At 47.5% G+C, this 24,486-nt stretch overlaps 1 protein-coding gene across 4 annotated transcripts in view; it reads right to left on the bottom strand.

Annotated features, from left to right (window-relative positions):
- The window catches only part of crebrf (creb3 regulatory factor), a 106,760-nt gene that overhangs the window by 42,773 nt on the left and 39,501 nt on the right, over positions 1–24,486 (bottom strand). For 3 of the 4 annotated variants that reach the window (XR_015079312.1, XM_085995389.1, XM_085995391.1), the window contains exons 3-5: positions 7,758–7,883; positions 6,003–7,059; positions 3,879–4,076 (exon numbers count right to left, since the gene is read on the bottom strand). Coding sequence is in view for 3 of the 4 variants with exons in the window: in XM_085995389.1 (XP_085851515.1) it covers positions 3,879–4,076; positions 6,003–7,059; positions 7,758–7,883 (1,381 nt within the window). In the remaining variant the exon portion in view is untranslated. Of the gene's footprint in view, positions 1–3,878; positions 4,077–6,002; positions 7,060–7,757; positions 7,884–24,486 lie in introns of those variants that run through there. The other variant, XM_085995390.1, reaches the window with a different exon arrangement.

Genomic DNA, 24,486 nt, shown 5'->3' with positions numbered 1-24,486 from the left:
GTTTCTCTCCAGCCCAGAGGAGATGTCCTTAGCCAGGCAGGCAACACAGCCTTCGGGACTCACGCTCTCGGCTGCAGAGAACAGTGTCTATCCCACTAACTATACTATCCCCTATCACTACAACATTTCTTTTTACTCCCCCCCCACTTGAATGGCTCCCTGTACCATGGTGCTGTGGTCAGATTGCTCATCCTCCCTGCAGTCCCTGCCCTCGTCCACACAGGGAGCAAGAATCTCGTACCTGTTAGACATGGCCAAGGCTCCTCCATCACTAGCTCCTGGATCCCAATACCTGCCTCGTTTGTTAACATCCTACATATTCTTTAGTAAGCAATGTAATACAAACAGGGTTAATTGATACACAGGAATAAAGATGCAGGTTTCGCTTGGGAGACTAGATCTGCTCATGAAAACAGTCATCAAGCTACTAACACAAGCAAAGAGGTATTAGAGATACCTGAACTGTAACAGGCTAGTTCCAGTAAATCAGCATTAAAAAGTTCTTCTTTCCTCCTCTCCTAAAGGTGATGACCCTCACTGGGTTGCCATTTCATTAGTACCATTAACCTTTCATTATCTTGCTCAAGTGGCCATTCTTTGTGAGTCTAAACTGTAAGTGTTAGCAGGCTTTTTGACCATGAAGGGCATCATAGCTGAACACGAAGAACAAGTCTAGGGCCACAAATAATCCCCTGCTGGAATTCTACAATCCGTTAAGGTGAAAAACTCTAGCTACAAGATCTTGAAACAAATGAGTAATAAGGATACTCTGCCCAGTGATACCCAAAACTAAACCCTTGTAAAGGGAGTTCTTGTAAAGTCTTCATTTCGTTAATATGCCCAGTATCAATGGAAAAAATATTTGGAGTTCCGAAACAGAGATTAAGTAATCAAAACTCAAGAGTAGATAGAAGGATGCTACAATCTAAAGAAGTTTGCCACTATTTGTAAGTGCTTTGTGAATCCTCTAGATGCTAATGCAAAAGCAAAATGGGAGCACTTGGTTTCTGCGTTTTTCTCTTCTATGCTGTACCTCAAATATTCTTCATGAGAAGGTATTATATGCCTTCAGCCGCCTTGGCCCCACACTCTAGAATTCCCTCCCTAAACTACTCCACTTCTTCACCTCCCTCTCCTCAAAAGGACCCTCCTTAAAATCTACCTTTTCAACCAAGCTTTTGGTCACGCCTCCTCGTGTATCTTCTTTGGCTTAGCATCCATTTTTTCCCTACGCCTCCGTGAAGCACTTTGGGACATATTTTTCCCACATTGAAGGTGCTAAATAAATGCAGGTTGTTCAAATATTTGACATCTGTGGCCATCAGCCAGTCTCCCAGATGTACGACCTGAAATTCAGCAGTACATTGCTATCTTGAGCTTCTTCTGGTTTTATCTGTTCAAGCAGTATAGGTCCAATATGGGTCAATCCATTTTGGAGATAACAAAAATAACAGCTGAGCCTGAGGAAACTTCCCATGGTTTCAGGCAGAAGCAGATATTCCGCTATTAAATTCAAAACTTCTTAGGAAAGTTGACTACTGAAAGAAAATTATCCCGTTGAAATGAAACTCTCAAAAATAGGGGTTTAACCTTCTTAGACAATCTCCTTCACCCATAAATCTGACATGATAGCCCTCCTTGTTGGAACAATCCCCTAGTGGTATTTTAGCCAGTGTTGGGAAAAAGAATGGTGGACAATCACTGTTACTGCATCACAATTGGTAGCAGAGTACTCCTTACAGGCTGTTAGCGGATTTCTTCAGTGGTTACCATTGCAACAAAGGGTTGTTAGTCCGGCAACGTTAACTCCGCTTATGGTTCACGCACAACTGGTTTTTACAATAAGTTTTATTACACTGACTGATTTGGTGTTCCAGGAAATGACATGCAAATAACACAACCTGGTTCCCAGGCTCCGACTACCTTGAGAGTGCGCTCTGACCCAAGAGAACAACACAGGTCCTGGCGTGACCAGCTCCAGGCCCTCTGTGCGGCTACGTGGCTCCGGACCTCGAGACGCTCTGCCTTAAATGGGAAACAGGCTCTATTCTTATACTAAAATACAACTTTGGCCTGTGCTTACATAATACGTAGGTAGGTTGCACGTTTAGCTGAGGCCACATTTTTAAGTTTACCCAACTTCTAATCTTTTCAGCCTTTTCCCTGGTTCTACAAGCTTTGTTTGTTATACAGTAAGTGCATAGGCCTAAATCTTTATCTCCTACTGTATGTGGTGTTGGCACCTAGTCTATCATCGGGGTATGAGCCGCCTTCTTGATCTGGAGGTTTCCATTCTCTGCCCTGGTGTTTCCAAACTGTCGGTTGTTCATATATAGAGACAAGATTAAGATTTCCCTTTCTCCCACATTTGCTCTATCGGTAAAAATGCTAAAAGAAATTCTGGGATAGATTGACTTTTTAAATCATCTTAAAGCATTCTAACAGGCTCCATGCCTGGCCTATTGAACCCAGCTGCATACAAGCCATTTTGACTTGAAAAGAACCCTAATTTTGTATCCAGGAGAGATGGAGACCACTTTAGAAGCTAGCCTCTCTTTTGAGGTCCCTGCATCAAGTGGTGGTGTGCCATTAGACACTCTTCTGATAGCAATTCTACCTTATATTGAAGTCAGGCCTGTATTGGGAAGCTGTCATGTCAGATTTGTGGGTGAAGGAGATTGTCTAAGAAGGTTATAACCTTATTTTTGAGAGAGTTTCATTTCAACGGGATGATTTTCTTTCAGTAGTCAGCATTCCTCAGAAGTTTTGAATTTAATAGCAGAAAATTGGCTTCTGCCTGAAACCATGGGGAAGTTTCCTCAGGCTTGGCTGTTATTTTTGTTGTTAAAACAGCCAGTTACCATGAAATCCTGGGATATAAACCAGATAAGATTAGTCAGGTTAAGGATAAGTCAGCAGCTACATGATGTGATATGCAACTACCTCAGTTGGCACTCTAAAAGAAGGAAGTTTCAAGGATACTCCAAAGGTATCCTTCCATACCTGAGGCCCTCTCTTATGGAGCTCTTGAGGTTTTTTATTTAAGATTTGGCTCAACATAACTCCAAGGTTCACTCACATGGAAGAGTGCAAGTGGCAAAATCTCAAGGTTGAAGCTAATACCTTGGTTACAACATTTTTGGCTTTCATGGCAAGGTCAATGACAACTGCGAGTAGCCGTTGTACTTTTTGAAGCTATGTAATGGAAGACAATGCAAACACTCTGAAGGACCATACTTTTGGGCATTTCTTTTGGAAACACCCAACAGGATGTACAAAATTTGAATCCTGACACTGCTCTCCATCAGAAAAGGATATTATTGACCAATAGCACTTTAACACAGAAAGCAATTGCACTTCAATTGGAGATCCAACATTGAATTTGATGGTGGGGATGATAATGATGGGGTGAGGAGGAAGTAAGGCAACAGAAGCAAAAAGGGATGGGAAACTTTTGGAAGGTGACTTCCAGCTAATTCATAAAGGATCCCACGTTAACTAAAAAAAACCTCAAGCTAAAAAAACCTCAAGCTATTCATTGTGCAGAACATTGATAATAGTGCTGGTGATGGAAGAAAATGAATCCAGAAAGGATCATAATGTATATAGCATGGAGGCAAAGGAATGCATACAACTCTTGCAAAATTATTAAAAGGCTAAACTATTTAAAGGGGTCAGTGCTCCTTTTTTCTCTGTTCTGGCAACGTAATATACTATTTGTCCATGGATAATGAACAACTGAAGAAGAATGTGCAATCTAGACTAGACTGTACTTGTATTTTTTTCCCCCCCAGAGTTCAGATACTGGGTTTCAGACATGAATTGTTTCAGTAAGCAAAGCCAGTCATTTACAGCACTTTTAACTTCCTTCAGCTTACCATGGTGTAAACCATTTTTCTGATACATATTACTGGGCAAAGTATCTCTATCCCATTCAGAAGGTTTTAACATTCGATCTTGTTTAGGTGGTGGAATCAGCTGTTCACTGTACTCCCAGAAGTATCTTCTTTTGCTTCTTTTTCTAGAAACACCCGTTACTGCATCTTTCACATCTTCTACGGTGTCATTTTCATATCCTGTATACAAGAAACAAATTTTACAATATTGAGGACATTCTGAAACTACCACCATAAGAAAACCACATCAATGCATTACAGAAGAACACAAATAAGAGCATTTTATTAATCGATATACTATGGAATTAGTATGTTTTAGTCACACTTATAAACTTAAACTCCTGACAACTGAAACAATCTTTGTTTGTCAGCTCTGTGCCCACTCTAGCAATAAGATACTTTCTATAATTAGGTGGTCAGAATTTCACACAGCACTCCAGATGGGGTCTGATCAATATCAGATATCAATGGACAGACACATGGCAGATGAAATTTAACCCAGAGAAGTGTGAAGTGATACATTTTGGTAGGAAGAATGAGGCAATATAAACTAAATGGTACAATGTTAAAGGGGAGTGCAGGAACAGAGAGACCTGGGGGTGTACGTACACAAATCTTTGAAGGTGGCAGGACAAGTTGAGAAGGCTGTTAAAAAAGCATATGGGATCCTTGGCTTTAATAGAGGAATCGAATACAAAAGCAAGGAATTTATGCTAAACCTTTACAAAAGACTGGTTAGGCCTCAGCTGGAGTATCGTGTTCAATTCTGGGTACCACACTTTAGGAAGGATGTCAAGGCCTTGGAAAGGGTGCAGAAAAGAGTTACTAGCATGGTAACAGGGATGAGGGACTTCAGTTTTGTGGACAGACTGGAGAAGCTGGGGTTGTTCTCCTTAGAGCAGAAAGGTTAAGAGAAGATTTGACAGCAGTGCTGATGGTTTTGATAGAATAAATAAAGAGAAACTGTTTCCATTGGCAGAAGGTTCAGTGACCAGAGGACACAGATTTAAGGCGATTGGCAAAAGAACCAGAGGCGACATGAGGAAACTGTTTTTTTACACAGAGAGTTGGAGATCTGGAATGCACTGGCTGAATTCAATAGTAACATTCAAAAGGGAATTGGATAAATACTTGAAGGGAAAACATTTACAGGGCTATGGGGAAAGAGCAGGGGAGTGCGATTAATTGGATAGCTCTACCAAAGAGCTAGCATAGGCAAGATGGGCCAAATGGCCTCCTTCTGTGCTGTATCATTCGATGATATACAAAAATACAACCAACCTCTTTTTATTTGTACTCTGTCCCTTTGTTAATGTAATTTGGTACTTCATTAGCACTTTAAAAAACTGTGGCTTAAGCACTCTGCTAGTCATTTCTTAGATTTAGTCAGTATAACACCTTGATCTTTATTCTGATCAATGCTGTACTACTGTTCCATTTAACATATATTCGCTCTTTTGGTTATTTGCTCCCAAATCATTTATGTTACACTTTCTTATATAGAACTACAAGTGCTAGCTATTGGTTCCGTTGCCTTAAAAATATAAATCTTTCTGAATCTGGCTGCAGTGTTCCCCATTATTTGCTTTGCATTTCAGCTTGGAATTATTTAAATAACCTCCTCCCAGTCATTAACTTATATTTAAATTAGCAATAGGTTCTGTAACAGGGTCCCAAGACCAAATCATAAGAGTAAACTCTGGCCTAGAAATTCGTCTCGGGCGGTGGTGCAAAACGGGCGGTATTGGAGCGGCCGCCCGTTATACGCAGTGCCTGATATTCAGTTCCATTGCAGTCAACAGAACTGAATAGCAGGTGCTGCGTAAAACAGGCGGCCGATCCAATACCACCCGTTTGCACCACTGCCAGAGATGAATTTCTAGGCCCCTATAATTTGTCAACAACCTGAACCCAAAGCTCTAACTTTCTACAGGTACATGAATGCTGAGTTAGATGAAGCAGGGTGGAAGGAGGCTCATGTGGAGCAGAAACACCAGCATAGACCAGTTGGGCCGAATGGCCTGTTTCTGTGCTATAAATTCTATGTAATTTAGCTAGTGATGGGTTAAACATTACTATTCCAGTTAACACAATAATCTCAAGTACCTGGTTCAGAGAAGGTGTCACTGACATCATCGTCCTTGTCTTCCTCCTCTTCATCATCGTCATCTTCCTCATTATCACTGTATTCATGCTCACTACCAAATCCTTCATCATGGTCCTCATCATCCTCTTCATCATCATCGTCTTCTGCCTCCTGCTCAATACTAGGAGACTGTTCATTCAAACCATCAGAAACAAATAAAGAATAATTGTGCTCTTCCTTTTTCTGGGTGTGATCAGAGACAGGTGGTGATACCATTTCAACTGTTTCAGTTGGAGTATACAGGTCATTAGCTTCTTTGAATACTGTGGGCATTTTATCGGAGTACAGACTTTCTGCACTCTTTTTCTCTAGTTTCCTGACTGCAGCTCCAATATCACTACAACAGGAATCATCTGGTAAGTCGCTGTGCACCTGGGTAGCACCCAAGGTTGATTTACCAAGTGGTGCTGGATTGATCCAGACTTTAGCTTTTTTAACAAAGTCTTTGTTGTCCACATGAACAGACCCTATTTTGGTGTTAAGGGGCTGAAGTTTGTTGCTATTGTCCACAGTTGCACTTGAAGAAACAGATTGGGCTACCCTTTGGGTAGTCTCAGGCAAGCAAGCATCTATACAGGGACTTCGGGCACATGACACTGGAGGTGTTGCCCTGTTTGCTGAAAGTTTTTTACCAGCCAGAGAAGAGGTTAATGAATTCTGATTTAAACTTTTTAGTAGATCGGGATGATATAATGAATCTAAAACAGGCTGTGAATCTTCACAGTTTAGCTGAGCCAAAGTTGGGGTCCTGCTGATGACCTCTTCATTTTGGTAAGGACTGGAAAAGTCATCTAGCCCAAGGAAATCCACTTCCTTAGTTCCCCAAATATCATAGCTAGTTAATTTGGTGTATTTTGTCAAGTCTTCCCAGCATGTGTCCCATTGCTCCCAGTTTGAAGTATAGGAAGGATCTGAATCTAGTAGTTCATTTAAAGGTTCTAAAATTTCAATGTCTTTACAGTCTCCCAAAGTAAGAGGATCATCTCTAGAGCTGTGAGTGTAAGTCATCTCTCTATCCTGAAAGAAATGAAAACATTCTATTAAAAACAAGATATTACTGTACGTAGATTGGGAAAAACAAAACTAGAATTAATTTTATCACAAAAAGTCTCCCCTGCCTGGCCATTAGACAGAAGTAGGGTTTATAATTTAATCAGGATATTATTGAACTACAATTGGAGGATATGGATATGGTAGATCCAACTGCACTCAACATTCTTAGATTGTGAACAGAGTCACAACTAGGCTGCTGGTCCCAATGGGTAAAGAAACCCTGGTCATACAGACAAAAAAAATGCAGATTTAATTCATAGTCTGTATTAAATTGGCTGATCTCAACTGGCCTTGGTATCCCAGAATCAGAGAGGCAAACAAAAAGTTAGCCAAGGCCCCCGCTCACAATTGCTCATCAATGACCCCCACTCGAAAATGCTGGTGTGTGGACTTTGAAACAGACAGAATCAGGCTTTACTATGATCTCGCTCCCAGGGTTAAACAGCCTGCAAACACTCCTTGTCTAGAACTAAATATGAAGAATAGCCAGTTGCGCAAGGTACGAGAGAGTACCCCATCAATAGCTAGTGCCTTCAGGACAACAGGGGAGACAATTGGCAAAAAAGTATTGGTAACTACAAAAAGTAAAAGCAGCAGGTAGCAAGTGAAACATTCAGAGTAAACAACAAGTTGTTGGTTTACTCGTATAATACAAATCTTACCAGTTCATACATGAAATCAGGATCTGAATTATTCCCCAACAAATCTGTGCTGGTTAAGGCCTGGTCTGGAAATGTGTGGTTACGAAAGGCATCCCCAAATGGAGGAGCCATTCCGCTAACATTGGGCTATAAAAGAAAAGGATACCCGAAGCATTAATAGAGTAGTAATTCATTAAAAAATACTTTTCTGTACACAACTGAGATTTATTTGGAGTAATCATGTAGTTGTTAATATTAAACTGTTTTGTGAGTTATGAGTCAACAGTGTGTTGCTCCTTTTTCTTGTTCGCCTGATAGTTAAACTTCCTATCCTGACTTTTGAAATAACCTCCCATACCAAAAACATAACATAATTGGCAAGTCTTGCACATTGCAAAATTACAACAGAATTCAAGTACATTATGGAATCAAACCCATTGATGCATCACCTGAAACTGCCAGAATTCAATTTACCTGTGAGCACTTAATAGAAGATCTTTATGTGCTTCCTTAAAGCAGCTGTAGATCTAGAATTGAAAAGCAGGTACTGGGATCAGCACTTTTGCCAACCTACAAAATCAGTATAGAAACCTGGCTTGGACAGTTGCGATGATTGTTTTTGTTCCCAATTGCCAAGTAAAACATGTCTTGGTTTCTTAATCCATTTCCCAGTAAACTCAAATGCACAGCACAGAGCTGTCCTAAAATTAGGCAGTTAGCAAGAAGAAAAGGAAACTAAAAGAAATGGTCATAATGATGTAGAATGTGATGCAGTGAGGATATCAACATTACAGCATTTTATTATGTTACGTACAGTAGTGAGGGAGGAGAATAGATATCATTACCACTCTTCCACAGCATATTTAACCTTATGTGATGAGTCGGTGCAAAGTGCAAAGCATGTTGTTTTTCCTGGCAATACCGATATTTAGCTTGCTCTGTTAAAAATATTTTAAAATAAATATAAATGCAGTCGCAACCGAGAGTCCAGAAGGGCATGTTGCCTACCTGGAGCAAAGGTAAAAGATATCTCGGAGCAACTGGAAAGGAATCAGGAGAAGTTATAATGGGGAACAAGGAAATGGCGGAGCAATTAAACAAATACTTCAGTTCTGTCTTCACGGAAGAGGACACAAATAACTTCCCAGAAATGCTAGGGAACCAAGGGTCTAGTGAGAAGGAGGAATTAAAGGAAATTAGTATCAGTAAAAAAATAGTGCTGGAGAAATTAATGGGACTGAAAGCCGATAAATCCCCAGGACCTGATAATCCGCATCCCAGAGTACTAAAAGAGGTAGCCATGGAAATAGTGGATGCATTGGTTGTCATCTTCCAAAATTCTATAGATTATGGAACAGTTCCTGCAGATTGGAAGGTGGCAAATGTAACCCCACTATTTCAAAAAGGAGGGAGAGAAAACAGGGAACGACAGACCGGTTAGCCTAACATCAGTAGTAGGGAAAATGCTAGAGTCTATTATAAAGGATGTGATAACAGGACACTTAGAAAATATCAACGGGATTAGACAAAGTCAACATGGATTTATGAAAGGGAAACTGTGTTTGACAAGCCTACTGGAGTTTTTTGAGGATGTAAGTGGTAGAATAGATAAGGGAGAACCAGTGGATGTGGTGTATTTGGATTTTCAGAAGGCCGTTGATAAAGTCCCACATAAGAGGTTAGTGTGCAAAATTAAAGCACATGGGATTGGGGGTAATATACTGGCATGGATTGAAGATTGGTTAACAGACAGGGAACAGAGAGTAGGAATAAATGGGTCTTTTTCGGGGTGGCAGGCGATGACTAGTGGGGTACCGCAGGGATCAGTGCTTGGGCCCCAGCTATTCACAATATAGATATCAATGATTTGGATGAGGGAACCAAATGTACTATTTCCAAGTTTGCTGACGACACGAAACTAGGTGGGATTGTGAGTTGTGAGGAGGATGCAGAGGCTTCAAGGCGATTTAGATAAGTTGAGTGAGTGGGCAAATACATGGCAGATGCAGTATAACGTGGATAAATGTGAAGTTATCCACTTCGGTAGGAAAGGCAGAGTATTATTTAAATGGTGATAGATTGGGAAATGTTGATGTACAAAGGGACCTGGGTGTCCTTGCACACCAGTCACTGAAAGCAAACATGCAGGTGCAGCAAGCAGTTAAGAAGGCAAATAGTATGTTGGCCTTCATTGCAAGAAGATTTGAGTACAGGAGTAAGGATGTCTTACTACAGTTATTGTACAGGGCCTTGATGAGGCCACACCTGGAGTAGTGTGTGCAGTTTTGGTCTCCTTACCTAAGAAAGGACATACTTGCCATAGAGGGAGTGCAGCAAAGGTTCACCAGACTGATTCCTGGGATGGCAGGACTGTCGTATGAGGAGCGATTGGGTCGACTAGGCCTGTATTCACTAGAGTTTAGAAGAATGAGAAGGGATCTCATTGAAACGTATAAAATTCTGACAGGGCTAGACAGACTGGATACAGGGAGGATGTTTCCCCTGGCTGGGGGGTCTAGAACAAGGGGTCACAGTCTCAGGATATTAGGATTGCAAAGGGGTGGAAAGTTTCTGGTAAATTTCCGGAAATTTTCCACAGGAAGTTTAGCTTGGGAATTTTGCCCAAAAAAGCACATGCTAGCATAATATTGTTTTTTTTGTATTTCTTTCTTTTTTTTTTCCCCCCCACAGGTCCCCTCTTAAAATTACTAACAGAGATGGAATCTTAATTATTAAGGGATTTCTTAATCAATATATGTTTATCTTCTTACTTGGCTTGTTTTAATAATTACAAGCGTCGTGTGTGTACAGGTCATGCTTCCATCACATGGAGCATCAGCAAAAATGTACTCACCCTGTTGCAATCATGCTGATCGACCGCAGTTCGACACAGAGATAAATGCCCTTTATTTCTCTGCATAGAACAATGCCACGTTTACCGTCGGATGTGTGGAAGCATTTTACCCCAGGCATTAAAGATGGAAAGACTGTGTACATGTGCAAACACTGTAGAAAGCCATATGTAAAGAATGCCACAAAGATGCAGCAGCATTTATCCAAATGCAACAACTTCACTCAAAGCTCACAGCAGTCAGCCCAGAGTTCCTCTACTTCCATTCAAGATGATGATGGTTCTCATTCAGCATCAGGCTCCTTATCATCAGCAACTCCTGGCCCACTTGGAAGGTTCTTTGATACAATGGATAACCATAGCCAGAAGAATGCAGGTGAGTGCCTTGCTCGAGCTGTATATGCAACAGGCTCACCCCTCATGCTCACAGCCAATGTGTACTGGAAGAGATTTTTCAATGTTATTCGCCCTGCATACTGTCCTCCCACCAGACATGCTTTGTCTACTTATTTGCTGGAGGCTGAGTATAACAGAGTCCAAGGAAAGCTCAAAGAAACGATAGCGATGGCAGACTGTGTTGCAGTTATCTCAGATGGGTGGTCAAATGTACGAGGGGAGGGCATCATAAACTACATCGTCTCCACTCCTCTCCCAGTGTTCTTCAAGAGCACAGACACGAAGGACAACAGACACACAGGCACATACATTGCTGATGAGCTGAAAGCGGTCATCAACGATCTTGGATCACAAAAGGTCTTTGCAGTAGTTACTGACAATGCTGCGAATATGAAGGCTGCTTGGGCTCAAGTGGAGGAGGCCTACCCTCATATTACGTCTATTGGGTGCGCAGCTCATGGGCTTAACCTGCTCCTCAAGGACATCATGGGTTTGAGAACCATGGAAGCACTGTACAAGAGAGCCAAGCAAGTTGTTAAGTATGTCAGGGGGAAACAGGTAGTTGCAGCAACCTACAACTCCAAGCAAATGACAAAGAACAAGAACACCACACTGAAGCTGCCCAACAACATTAGATGGGGTGGTGTTGTCATAATGTACAACAGCCTTCTGGAGGGTAAGGAGTCGCTGCAAGAAATGGCAATATCCCAGTCTGGGGATATGGAAACCACCATCAAGAAAATACTGCTGGATGATGTGTTTTGGGAGAGAGTGGTTAGCAGCCTTAAACTACTCTCACCAGTAGCATCTGCAATTGCTCAGATTGAAGGAGATGACGCTGTCTTGTCAGATGTTCTCAGGCTTTTTACTGATTTAAAAGAACAAATCAGCATTGCCCTACCCACATCCCTGCTGCTCAAAGCAGAGGAGAAGGTAATTGTTCAATTCATACGGACGCGTCAAGAATTTTGTGTCAAGCCGATTCATGCTGCAGCATACATGCTGGACCCAAAGCATGTTGGGAGACCAATACTTTCTGGAGAACAGATCAACAGCGCTTACAGTGTGATTTCTACCCTCTCACACCATCTCAATCTGGATGTGGGCAAAGTTCTGGGAAGTCTGGCAAAGTTCTCTACCAAGCAAGGTCTTTGGAATGGGGATGGGATATGGGAATCATGCAAGCATATCAGTGCACATACCTGGTGGAAGGGACTTTGTGCATCTGAGGCCCTGTCACCTATTGCATCGGTGATACTCCAAATCCCACCTTCATCAGCAGCCTCTGAACGAAACTGGTCACTTTTTGGGAATACGCATAAAGGTGCGCAACAGGCTGACTAACAAGAGAGTGGAGAAACTGGTGGCTATCCGGGCGAACCTACAACTTATTGAGCCAGATACAGAAGTGTCCACCACACAGCTAGACACTGACACAGAGGAGGAAATGAACACGTCAGAGCCAGAGTCAGAGAATCAGGAGGAGCAATGAGGAGTAGAAGACTCAGAAGATTCATGAGTAGAAGACTCAAAGGGACAAAATAAGGACAAATTACAGGCTAAATAAGCTGATGCTCTTTTTATTTTATTTTAGATGGGTCTTTTTTGTGGGGGTTCAATAAAGTTCAAAATTATAACCTAAATAAAGTTTTGAAAGCCTGTTTTTATTTGTATGGAACAGTATGTCTATTTTGACGACAAAGATAATATAAGGGTCAGAGACAAAAACCATCAGTGTGCAAAAAAACTCAAAATTCCCATAAATTTCCAAAAATTCCCATGTAAAGTTTCCTCTTTTAAAAATTCCCAGAATTTTGCAACCCTACAGGATATGGGGTAGGACATTTAGGACTGAGAGGAGGAGAAATTTCTTCACTCAGAGGGTGGTGAATCTGTGGAATTCTCTAGCACAGAAGGCTGTGGAGGCCAAGTCACTGAATATATTTCGGAAGGAGATATACAGGAAACTTTGTTATATCCGGCACCGACGGGACCGAGCTGTTGCCGATCTATCAAAACTGCCGGACATACCAGCGTTAATGTTGAAGCATACAGAGGTTTTCATCTCCGTATCTGGCAACAAACACTGTTGCTTAGCAACAGCTTCAAACAGTCGGCCCGTACCTTGGAAGCGTCTCTGTAGCTTAGCAACAGCTTCAGAGAGACTTTCCAGAGCCTGACTGTTGGGGAAAAAAAAAGCCACGAGAAGAAAAAAAACCTAACAAAACGGCTCCTGATTTCTGCCGGTAGATCGAGGTTTCCGGACATACAACCTCCAGATAAACCAAAGTCTCCTGTAGATAGATTTCTAGACACAAAAGGCATCAAGGGGTATGGGGAGAGAGCAGGAATATGGTATTGAGATAGAGGATCAGCCATGATCATATTGAATGGCGGAGCAGTCTCGAAGGGCCGAATGGCCTACTCTTGCTCCTATTTTTCTATGTTTCTATGAACTAGGAAAGGGAGGGGGATGGATCCAGTGGCCGTGGTCCATGTTGGGATCAATGACGAGGGGTAGCAAAATGTGTACAGGGAATGGAGTTTTTACAATGTGTGCAGGACTCCTTTCTTACCCTGTACGTATAAAGCCCAAGAGAGGGAGCAGTGCTGGATCTAGTAATGGGAAATCAACCAGAACAGATAAGAGAAGCGTAGGGAAACATCTAGGCAATGGCAATCACAACATAATACGGATTACGATTAAAAAAAAGGACATAAGTAAAACAAAGACCAAAGTAATAAATTGAAATCTTTTTTTTTTAATAAAGAGAAATGAGAATGAGAATGAAACTAGGGAAAATAAACTGGAAAATTTTACTGACAAAAAAATAGCAGTGGGAAACATTTAAAATAATGATCAAGAAAATCCAGGAGAAATATGTCCTGCTAAAAAGAACAAACTAACCAGTAATGATGCACCATGGATGAATTTAAGAAATAAGGGCAACATTGAAACTAAAGAAAAAGGCATACACTAAAAAAGGAGGATGACAAAAGGGAATATGAAAAGGTGAGGAAAGAAGTCAAAAAACCAATTAGAAAGGCAAAGAGCAACTACAAAATTAAATCAAGGAATATAAATGGAAATAGTAAATTATTCTACAGACACATAAATAACATAAAGAAAAATCAGGATAGGGCCAATAAGGGATAAACTCACAGGTAATAACAGAAATATTAAATACTAGCTGGAGTGCCCGGCGGTGCCGAGGCTTTTTCGAGGACATGTTGTTGGAAGAGAGAGAGAGCGCGACTGGCGGGGGGGGGGGGGGGGGAGGAAGAGAGCGAGCGACTGTGGGGGCGAGGGAGAGGGGGGGCGAGGGAAGAGAGCGAGGGATAGAGGGGGCGGCGAGGGAGAGGGGGGGCCGAGGGAGAGGGGGGGCCGAGGGAGAGGGGAGGCCGAGGGAGAGGGGGGGCGAGGGAAGAGAGCGAGGGATAGAGGGGGCGGCGAGGGATAGAGGGGGAGAGGGGGGGGCGAGGGAGAGGGGGGGGGCGAGGGAGAGGGGGGGCGAGGGAGGGGGGGGGGGCGAGGGAGAGGGGGGGGCGAGGGAAGAGAGCGAGGGATAGAGGGGGCGGCGAGGGATAGAGGGGAGAGGGGGGGGCGAGGGAGAGGGGGGGGGCGAGGGAGAGAGGGGGGCGAGGGAGGGGGGGCGAGGGAGAGGGGGGGGCGAGGGAGAGGGGGGGGCGAGGGAGAGGGGGGGGCGAGGGAGAGGGGGGGGCGAGGGAGAGGGGGGGGCGAGGGAGAGGGGGGGGCGAGGGAGAGGGGGGGCGAGGGAGAGGGGGGGCGAGGGAGAGGGGGGGGCGAGGGAGAGGGGGGGGCGAGGGAGAGGCGAGGGAGGGGGGGCGAGGGAGAGGGGGGGCGAGGGAGAGGGGGGGGCGAGGGAGGGGGCGAGGGAGAGGGGGGGCGAGGGAGAAGGGGGGGCGAGGGAGAAGGGGGGGCGAGGGAGAGGGGGGGGCGAGGGAGAGGGGGGGGCGAGGGAGAGGGGGGGGCGAGGGAGAGGGGGGGGCGAGGGAGAGGGGGGGCGAGGGAGAGGGGGGGGGCGAGGGAGGGGGGGGGCGAGGGAGAGGGGGGGACGAGGGAGAGGGGGGGACGAGGGAGAGGGGGGGACGAGGGAGAGGGGGGGCGAGGGAGAGGGGGGGCGAGGGGGGGGGGGGGCGAGGGAGAGGGGGGGGGCGAGGGAGAGGGGGGGCGAGGGAGAGGGGGGGGGCGAGGGAGAGGGGGGGCGAGGGAGAGGGGGGGGCGAGGGAGGGGGGGGGCGAGGGAGGGGGGGGGCGAGGGAGGGGGGGGGGCGAGGGAGGGGGGGGGGCGAGGGAGGGGGGGGGCGAGGGAGAGGGGGGGGCGAGGGAGGGGGGGGCGAGGGAGGGGGGGGCGAGGGAGAGGGGGGGGCGAGGGAGAGGGGGGGGCGAGGGAGAGGGGGGGGCGAGGGAGAGGGGGGGGCGAGGGAGAGGGGGGGGGCGAGGGAGAGGGGGGGGGCGAGGGAGAGGGGGGGGCGAGGGAGAGGGGGGGCGAGGGAGAGGGGGGCGAGGAGAGGGGGGGCGAGGGAGAGGGGGGGCGAGGGAGAGGGGGGGGCGAGGGAGAGGGGGGGGCGAGGGAGAGGGGGGGGCGAGGGAGAGGGGGGGGCGAGGGAGAGGGGGGGCGAGGGAGAGGGGGGGGCGAGGGAGAGGGGGGGGGCGAGGGAGAGGGGGGGGCGAGGGAGAGGGGGGGGCGAGGGAGAGGGGGGGGGCGAGGGAGAGGGGGGGACGAGGGAGAGGGGGGGGCGAGGGAGAGGGGGGGGCGAGGGAGAGGGGGGGGCGAGGGAGAGGGGGGGACGAGGGAGAGGGGGGGACGAGGGAGAGGGGGGGACGAGGGAGAGGGGGGGCGAGGGAGAGGGGGGGCGAGGGAGAGGGGGGGCGAGGGAGAGGGGGGGCGAGGGAGAGGGGGGGCGAGGGAGAGGGGGGGCGAGGGAGAGGGGGGGCGAGGGAGAGGGGGGGCGAGGGAGAGGGGGGGGCGAGGGAGAGGGGGGGCGAGGGAGAGGGGGGGCGAGGGAGAGGGGGGGCGAGGGAGAGGGGGGGCGAGGGAGAGGGGGGGCGAGGGAGAGGGGGGGCGAGGGAGAGGGGGGGCGAGGGAGAGGGGGGGCGAGGGAGAGGGGGGGGCGAGGGAGAGGGGGGGCGAGGGAGAGGGGGGGGCGAGGGAGAGGGGGGGCGAGGAGAGGGGGGGGCGAGGGAGAGGGGGGGCGAGGGAGAGGGGGGGGCGAGGGAGAGGGGGGGCGAGGGAGAGGGGGGGGCGAGGGAGAGGGGGGGGCGAGGGAGAGGGGGGGGCGAGGGAGGGGGGGGGCGAGGGAGAGGGGGGGGCGAGGGAGAGGGGGGGGCGAGGGAGAGGGGGGGCGAGGGAGAGGGGGGGGCGAGGGAGAGGGGGGGCGAGGGAGAGGGGGGGGCGAGGGAGAGGGGGGGGCGAGGGAGAGGGGGGGGGCGAGGGAGAGGGGGGGGCGAGGGAGAGGGGGCGCGAGGGAGAGGGGGCGCGAGGGAGAGGGGCGAGGGGAGGGGGCGCCGAATGTTGGGGTAATTGATGCCAGGGGGCCGAATGTTGGGGTAATTGATGCCAGGGGGCCGAATGTTGGGGTAATTGATGCCAGGGGGCCGAATGTTGGGGTAATTGATGCCAGGGGGCCGAATGTTGGGGTAATTGATGCCAGGGGGCCGAATGTTGGGGTAATTGATGCCAGGGGGCCGAATGTTGGGGTAATTGATGGCAGGGGGCCGAATGTTGGGGTAATTGATGCCAGGGGGCCGAATGTTGGGGTAATTGATGCCAGGGGGCCGAATGTTGGGGTAATTGATGCCAGGGGGCCGAATGTTGGGGCAATTGATGCCAGGGGGCCGAATGTTGGGGTAATTGATGCCAGGGGGCCGAATGTTGGGGCAATTGATGTCAGGGGGCCGAATGTTGGGGTAATTGATGCCAGGGGGCCGAATGTTGGGGCAATTGATGCCAGGGGGCCGAATGTTGGGGTAATTGATGCCAGGGGGCCGAATGTTGGGGTAATTGATGTCAGGGGGAGTCAGGGGCCGAATGTTGGGGTAATTGATGCCAGGGGGCCGAATGTTGGGGTAATTGATGCCAGGGGGCCGAATGTTGGGGTAATTGATGCCAGGGGGCTGAATGTTGGGGTAATTGATGCCAGGGGGCTGAATGTTGGGGTAATTGATGCCAGGGGGCTGAATGTTGGGGTAATTGATGCCAGGGGGCCGAATGTTGGGGTAATTGATGCCAGGGGGCTGAATGTTAGGGTAATTGATGCCAGTGGGCCGAATGTTGGGGTAATTGATGCCAGGGGGCCGAATGTTGGGGTAATTGATGCCAGGGGGCCGAATGTTGGGGTAATTGATGCCAGGGGGCCGAATGTTGGGGTAATTGATGCCAGGGGGCCGAATGTTGGGGTAATTGATGCCAGGGGGCCGAATGTTGGGGTAATTGATGCCAGGGGGCCGAATGTTGGGGTAATTGATGCCAGGGGGCTGAATGTTGGGGTAATTGATGCCAGGGGGCTGAATGTTGGGGTAATTGATGCCAGGGGGCCGAATGTTGGGGTAATTGATGCCAGGGGGCTGAATGTTGGGGTAATTGATGTCAGGCGGCTGAATGTTGGGGTAATTGATGCCAGGGGGCTGAATGTTGGGGTAATTGATGTCAGGCGGCTGAATGTTGGGGTAATTGATGCCAGGGGGCCGAATGTTGGGGTAATTGATGCCAGGGGGCTGAATGTTGGGGTAATTGATGCCAGGGGGCTGAATGTTGGGGTAATTGATGTCAGGGGGCTGAATGTTGGGGTAATTGATGCCAGGGGGCTGAATGTTGGGGTAATTGATGCCAGGGGGCTGAATGTTGGGGTAATTGATGCCAGGGGCCGAATGTTGGGGTAATTGATGCCAGGGGGCTGAATGTTGGGGTAATTGATGTCAGGGGGCCGAATGTTGGGGTAATTGATGCCAGGGGGCTGAATGTTGGGGTAATTGATGCCAGGGGGCTGAATGTTGGGGTAATTGATGCCAGGGGGCTGAATGTTGGGGTAATTGATGTCAGGGGGCTGAATGTTGGGGTAATTGATGCCAGGGGGCTGAATGTTGGGGTAATTGATGCCAGGGGGCCGAATGTTGGGGTAATTGATGCCAGGGGGCTGAATGTTGGGGTAATTGATGCCAGGGGCCTGAATGTTGGGGTAATTGATGCCAGGGGGCCGAATGTTGGGGTAATTGATGTCAGGGGGCTGAATGTTGGGGTAATTGATGCCAGGGGGCCGAATGTTAGGGTAATTGATGTCAGGGGGCTGAATGTTAGGGTAATTGATGCCAGGGGGCTGAATGTTGGGGTAATTGATGCCAGGGGGCTGAATGTTGGGGTAATTGATGCCAGGGGGCTGAATGTTGGGGTAATTGATGCCAGGGGGCTGAATGTTGGGGTAATTGATGCCAGGGGGCTGAATGTTCGGGTAATTGATGTCAGGGGGCTGAATGTTGGGGTAATTGATGCCAGGGGCCTGAATGTTGGGGTAATTGATGCCAGGGGGCCGAATGTTGGGGTAATTGATGTCAGGGGGCCGAATGTTGGGGTAATTGATGTCAGGGGGCCGAATGTTGGGGTAATTGATGCCAGGGGGCTGAATGTTGGGGTAATTGATGTCAGGGGGCCGAATGTTGGGGTAATTGATGCCAGGGGGCTGAATGTTGGGGTAATTGATGTCAGGGGGCTGAATGTTGGGGTAATTGATGCCAGGGGGCTGAATGTTGGGGTAATTGATGTCAGGGGGCCGAATGTTGGGGTAATTGATGCCAGGGGGCTGAATGTTGGGGTAATTGATGCCAGGGGGCTGAATGTTGGGGTAATTGATGTCAGGGGGCCGAATGTTGGGGTAATTGATGTCAGGGGGCCGAATGTTGGGGTAATTGATGCCAGGGGGCCGAATGTTGGGGTAATTGATGCCAGGGGGCTGAATGTTGGGGTAATTGATGCCAGGGGGCCGAATGTTGGGGTAATTGATGTCAGGGGGCCGAATGTTGGGGTAATTGATGCCAGGGGGCTGAATGTTGGGGTGTTGGGTGCCCAGTGACTGAACGTTAAAGAGGACTTGCATTTATATCGCGCCTTTCACACCCTCAGGACGTCCCAAAGCACTTTACAGCCAATGAAGTCTTTTTTTGAAGTGCAGTCACTGTTGTAATGTAGGAAATGCAGAAGCCAATCTGCGCACAGCAAGCTCCCACAAACAGCAATGTGATAATGACCAGATCATCTGTTTTAGTGATGTTGGTTGAGATAAATAATGACTAGGACACCGGGGATAACTCTCCTGCTCTTCTTCAAAATAATGCCACGGGATCTTTTACGTCCACCTTAGAGAGCAGACGGGGCCTCAGTTTAACGTCTCATCCGAAAGACAGCACCTGCAACAGTGCAGCACTCCCTCAGCACTGCACTGGAGTGTCAGCCTAGATTCTTGTGCTCAAGTCTCTGAAGTGGGACTTGTACCCATAAACATCTGAATGTTAGGGTATTAGATGCCAGTGGGCTGAATGTTGGGGTGTTGGATGCCAGGGTTCCAGCGCTATGGAACCACTCAGCAATCTCCCACTTCCCCCTTCCCACTACCCCCCATCTCTTCTCACAGCACCACCCGCACTACAGACTGCATCTGCAGCCTGACTCCCGGCCCAGCACTGGCGATGGAAATGATGGCCTTTTCTGCTCTGCCCCTCAGCAAACAGCAGCCCCTCAATCTGAGCCGTTCATTTTGCATCAGTCTGTGACTAACCGTAAAAGCCTGGCCTCGTCCTGGGTGCAGCTGATCTCCATCGGTGGACACACTGTAGAGGTGCACAACTTCCTGTGGCCAGGAGCCCCCGGCACCGCCTCATAGCAATCTGCAGACACAAATTAAAGATAAAAAGAGCAAACAGGGTAGTTACATCCCGCGGGTCACAGACACATCCCGCAGGTCACAGGTCACATTACATCCCGCAGGTCACAGGTCACGGATACATCCCGCAGGTCACAGGTCACGGATACATCCCGCAGGTCACAGGTCACGGATACATCCCGCAGGTCACAGGTCACATTACATCCCGCAGGTCACAGGTCACATTATATCCCGCACGTCACAGATACATCCCGCAGGTCACAGATACATTCTGCAGGTCACAGGTCATAGATATGTTCCCCAGGTCACAGATACGTTCCGCAGGTCACAGGTCACAGATACGTTCCGCAGGTCACAGGCCACAGATACGTCCCGCAGGTCACAGATACGTCCTGCAGGTCACAGATATGTCCCGCGGGTCACAGGTCACAGATACATCCCGCAGCTTTGGATTTTCAGAAGGCCTTTGATAAAATCCCACATAAGAGGTGAGTGTGCAAATTAAAGCACATGGGATTGGGGGTAATATACTGGCATGGATTTAAAATTGGTTAACAGACAGGAAACAGAGAGTAGGAATAAATGGGTCTTTTTTGGGGTGGCAGGCGGTGACTAGTGGGGTACCGCAGGGATCAGTGCTTGGGCCCCAGCTATTCACAATATATATCAATGATTTGGATGAGTGAACCAAATGTAATATTTCCAAGTTAACTGACGACACGAAACTAGGTGGGATTGAGAGTTGTGAGGAGGATGCAAAGAGGCTACAAGGCGATTTAGACAAGTTGAGTGAGTGGGCAAATACATGACAGATGCAGTATAACGTAGATAAATGTGAAGTTATCCACTTCGGTAGGAAAAACAGAAAGGCAGCATATTATTTAAATGGTGATAGATTGGGAAATGTTGATGTACAGAGGGACCTGGGTGTCCTTGTACACGAATCACTGAAAGCAAACATGCAGGTGCAGCAAGCAGTTAGGAAGGCAAATGGTATGTTGGCCTTCATTGCACGAGGATTTGAGTACAGGAGCAAGGATGTCTTACTACAGTTATACAGGGCCTTGGTGAGACCACACCAGTACTGTGTGCAGTTTTGGTCTCCTTATCTAAGAAAGGATATACTTGCCATAGAGGGAGTGCAGCGAAGGTTCACCAGACTGATTCCTGGGATGGCAGGACTGTCGTATGAGGAGAGATTGGGTCGACTAGGCCTGTATTCGCTAGAGTTTGGAAGAATGAGAGGGGATCTCATTGAAACGTATAAAATTCTGACAGGGCTAGACAGACTGGATGCAGGGAGGAGGTTTCCCCTGGCTGGGGGGGTCTAGAACGAGGGGTCACAGTCTCAGGATACGGGGTAGGACATTTAGGACTGAGATGAGGAGAAATTTCTTCACTCAGAGGGTGGTGAACCTGTGGAATTCTCTATCACAGAAGGCTGTGGAGGCCAAGTCACTGAATATATTGAAAAAGGAGATCGATAGATTTCTAGACACAAAAGGCATCAAGTGGTATGGGGAGAGAGCGGGAATATGGTATTGAGATAGAGGATCAGCCATGATCATATTGAATGGCAGAGCAGGCTCGAAGGGCCGAATGGCCAACTCCTGCTCCTATTTTTTTTCAATATGTCACAGGTCACTGATACAGCCCGCAGGTCACAGGACACTACTAAACCTTAGCAGAGGGGTCAAAGACCAGGGGGCACAGATTTAAAGTAATTGGGGGAAGGTTTAGAGGGGATTTGAGGAGAAATGTCTTCACCTAGAGGGTTGTGGGGGTCTGGAACTCTGCCTGAAAGGGTGGTAGAGGCAGGAACCCTAACCACATTTAAAAAGTACTTGGATGTGCCCTTGGGATGCTGTAACCTGCAGGGCTACAGACCAAGAGCTGGGAAGTGGGATTAGGCTGGATAGCTCTTTGTTGGCCGGCGCGGACACGATGGGCCGAAATGGCCTCCTTCCGTGCTGTAACTTTCTATGATTCTATGAAATGGCTAAAATTACCCAACCCAGGCAAAATCCTTGTAAATCTCCTCTGTATTAGAGAAGCGTGCAATAAGGGCACAGCAGTCATCATGGGTGACTTTAATCTACATATAGATTGGGCTAACCAAATTAGTAACAATACTGTGGAGGAGGAATTCCTGGAGTGTTTATGGGATGGTTTCCTGGACTAATATGTCGAGGAACCAACCAGAGATCAGGCCATCTTAGACTGGGTATTATGTAACGAGAAAGGATTAATTAGCAATCTTATTGTGCGAGGCCCCTTGGGTTGGAGCAATCATAATATGATCGAATTCTTCATTAAGATGGAGAATGAAGTAGTTGACTCAGAGACTAGGGTCCTGAATTTAAATAAAGGAAACTACGATGGTCTGAGGCGCGAGTTGGGTAGGATTGATTGGGGAATGTCACTCAAAGGGTTGACGGTGGATAGGCAATGGCAAACATTCAAAGACCGCATGGATGAACTACAGAATTTGTTCATCCCAGTTTGGCATAAAAATAAAACAAAAAAGGTGACTCAACCGTGGCTAACAAGGGAAATTAGGGAAAGCATAAGATCCAAGGAGAGGACATATAAATTGGCCAGAAAAAGCAGAAAACCTGAGGATTGGGAGCAGTTTTGGATTCAACAAAGGAGGACAAAGGGATTAATTAAGAAGGGGAAAATTGAATATGAGAGTAAGCTTGCAGGGAACATAAAAACTGACTGTAAAAGCTTTTATAGATATGTGAAGAGAAAAAGATTGGTGAAGTCAAGCGTGGGTCCCTTGCAGTCAGAATCAGGGGAATTTATAATGGGGAACAAAGAAATGGCTGACCAACTAAATACATATTTTGGTTCTGTCTTCACAAAGGAAGACACAAATAACCTCCCAGAGATGTCGGGGAACATAGGGTCTGATGAAAGGGAGGAACTGGAAGAAATCAGTATTAGTAGGAAAATGGTGCTAGGGAAATTGATGGGAGTGAAGGCAGATAAATCCCCAGGGCCTGATAATCTACATCCTAGGGTACTTAAGGAAGTGGCCCTAGAAATAGTAGATGCATTGCTGATCATCTTCCAACATTCGATGGAATCTGGAACAGTACCCATGGATTTGAGGGTAGCTAATGTTACCCCACTATTCAAAAAAGGTGGTAGAGAGAAAATGGGGAATTATAGACCGGTAAGCCTGACATCGGTAGTGGGGAAAATGCTAGAGTCCATTATAAAAGATGTAATAGCAGAGCACTTGGAAAACAGTGACAGGATCGGACAAAGTCAACATGGATTTACAAAAGGTAAATCGTGCTTGACTAATCTACTGGAATTTTTTGAGGATGTAACTGGTAAAATAGATAAGGGAGAACCAGTGGATGTGGTGTATTTGGACTTTCAGAAGGCTTTTGATAAGGTCCCGCATAAGAGAGTAGCGTGTAAAGTTAAGGCACATGGGATTGGGGGTAAGGTATGGCAGACAGAAAGCAAAGAGTTGGAATAAACGGGTCTTTTTCCGAGTGGCAGGCAGTGACTAGTGGGGTACCGCAGGGATCGGTCCTTGGACCCTAGCCATTCACAATATGTATTAATGATCTAGACAAGGGAACTAGATGTAATATCTCCAAATTTGCAGACGACACAAAGCTGGGTGGGCGTGTGTGCTGTGAGGAGGATGCCGAGAAACTCCAGGATGATTTGGACAGGTTGGGTGATTGGGCAAAAGCATGGCAGATGCAATATAACGTGGATAAATGTGAGGTTATCCACTTTGGTGGCAAAAACAGGAAGGCAGATTATTATCTGAATGGCAATAGATTGGGAGAAGAAGTGCAACGAGACCTGGGTGTCCTTGTGCACCAGTCGCTGAAGGTAAGCATGCAGGTGCAACAGGCGGTTAAGAAGGCAAATGGCATGTTGGTCTTCGTAGCGAGAGGGTTTGAGTACAGGAACAAGGATGTCTTGCTGCAGTTGTACAGGGCCTTGGTGAGACCGCAGCTAGAATACTGCATGCAGTTCAGGTCACCACATTACAGGAAAGATGTGATTACACTAGAGAGGATACATAGAAACATAGAAGATAGGAGCAGGAGTAGGCCATTCGGCCCTTCGAGCCTGCTCCACCATTCAATGCAATCATGGCTGATCATCCAATTTCAGTACCCGGTCACTGCTTTCTCCCCATACCCCTGGATCCCTTTAGCCTTAAGAAATATATCCAACTCCTCCTTGAATATATTTACTGCCTTTTGTGGTAGAATTCCACAGGTTCACCACTCTCTGGGTGAAGAAATTCCTCCTCATTTTTGTCCTAAATGGCTTACCCCTTATCCTTAGACTGTGACCCCTAGTTCTGGACTCCCCGACCATCGGGAACATCATTCCTGCATCTAGTCTGTCCAGTCCTGTCAGAATTTTATAAGTTTCAATGAGATCCCCTCTCATTCTTCTAAACTCCAGCGAGTACAAGCCCAATCGACACAATCTCTCCTCATACGCCATTCCTGCCATCCCAGGTATCAGTCTGGTGAATCTTCGCTGAACTCCTTCCATGGCAAGAACATCCTTCCTCAGATAAGGCGACCAAAACTGCACACAATACTCAAGGTGTGGTCTC

Source organism: Somniosus microcephalus, chromosome 8, assembly GCF_052327205.1.
Source record: "Somniosus microcephalus isolate GS21.2 chromosome 8, FLI_Smic_1.0, whole genome shotgun sequence".
In the NCBI taxonomy this organism is placed as follows: domain Eukaryota; kingdom Metazoa; phylum Chordata; class Chondrichthyes; order Squaliformes; family Somniosidae; genus Somniosus; species Somniosus microcephalus.
This window is presented reverse-complemented; position numbering and strand designations above follow the sequence as displayed.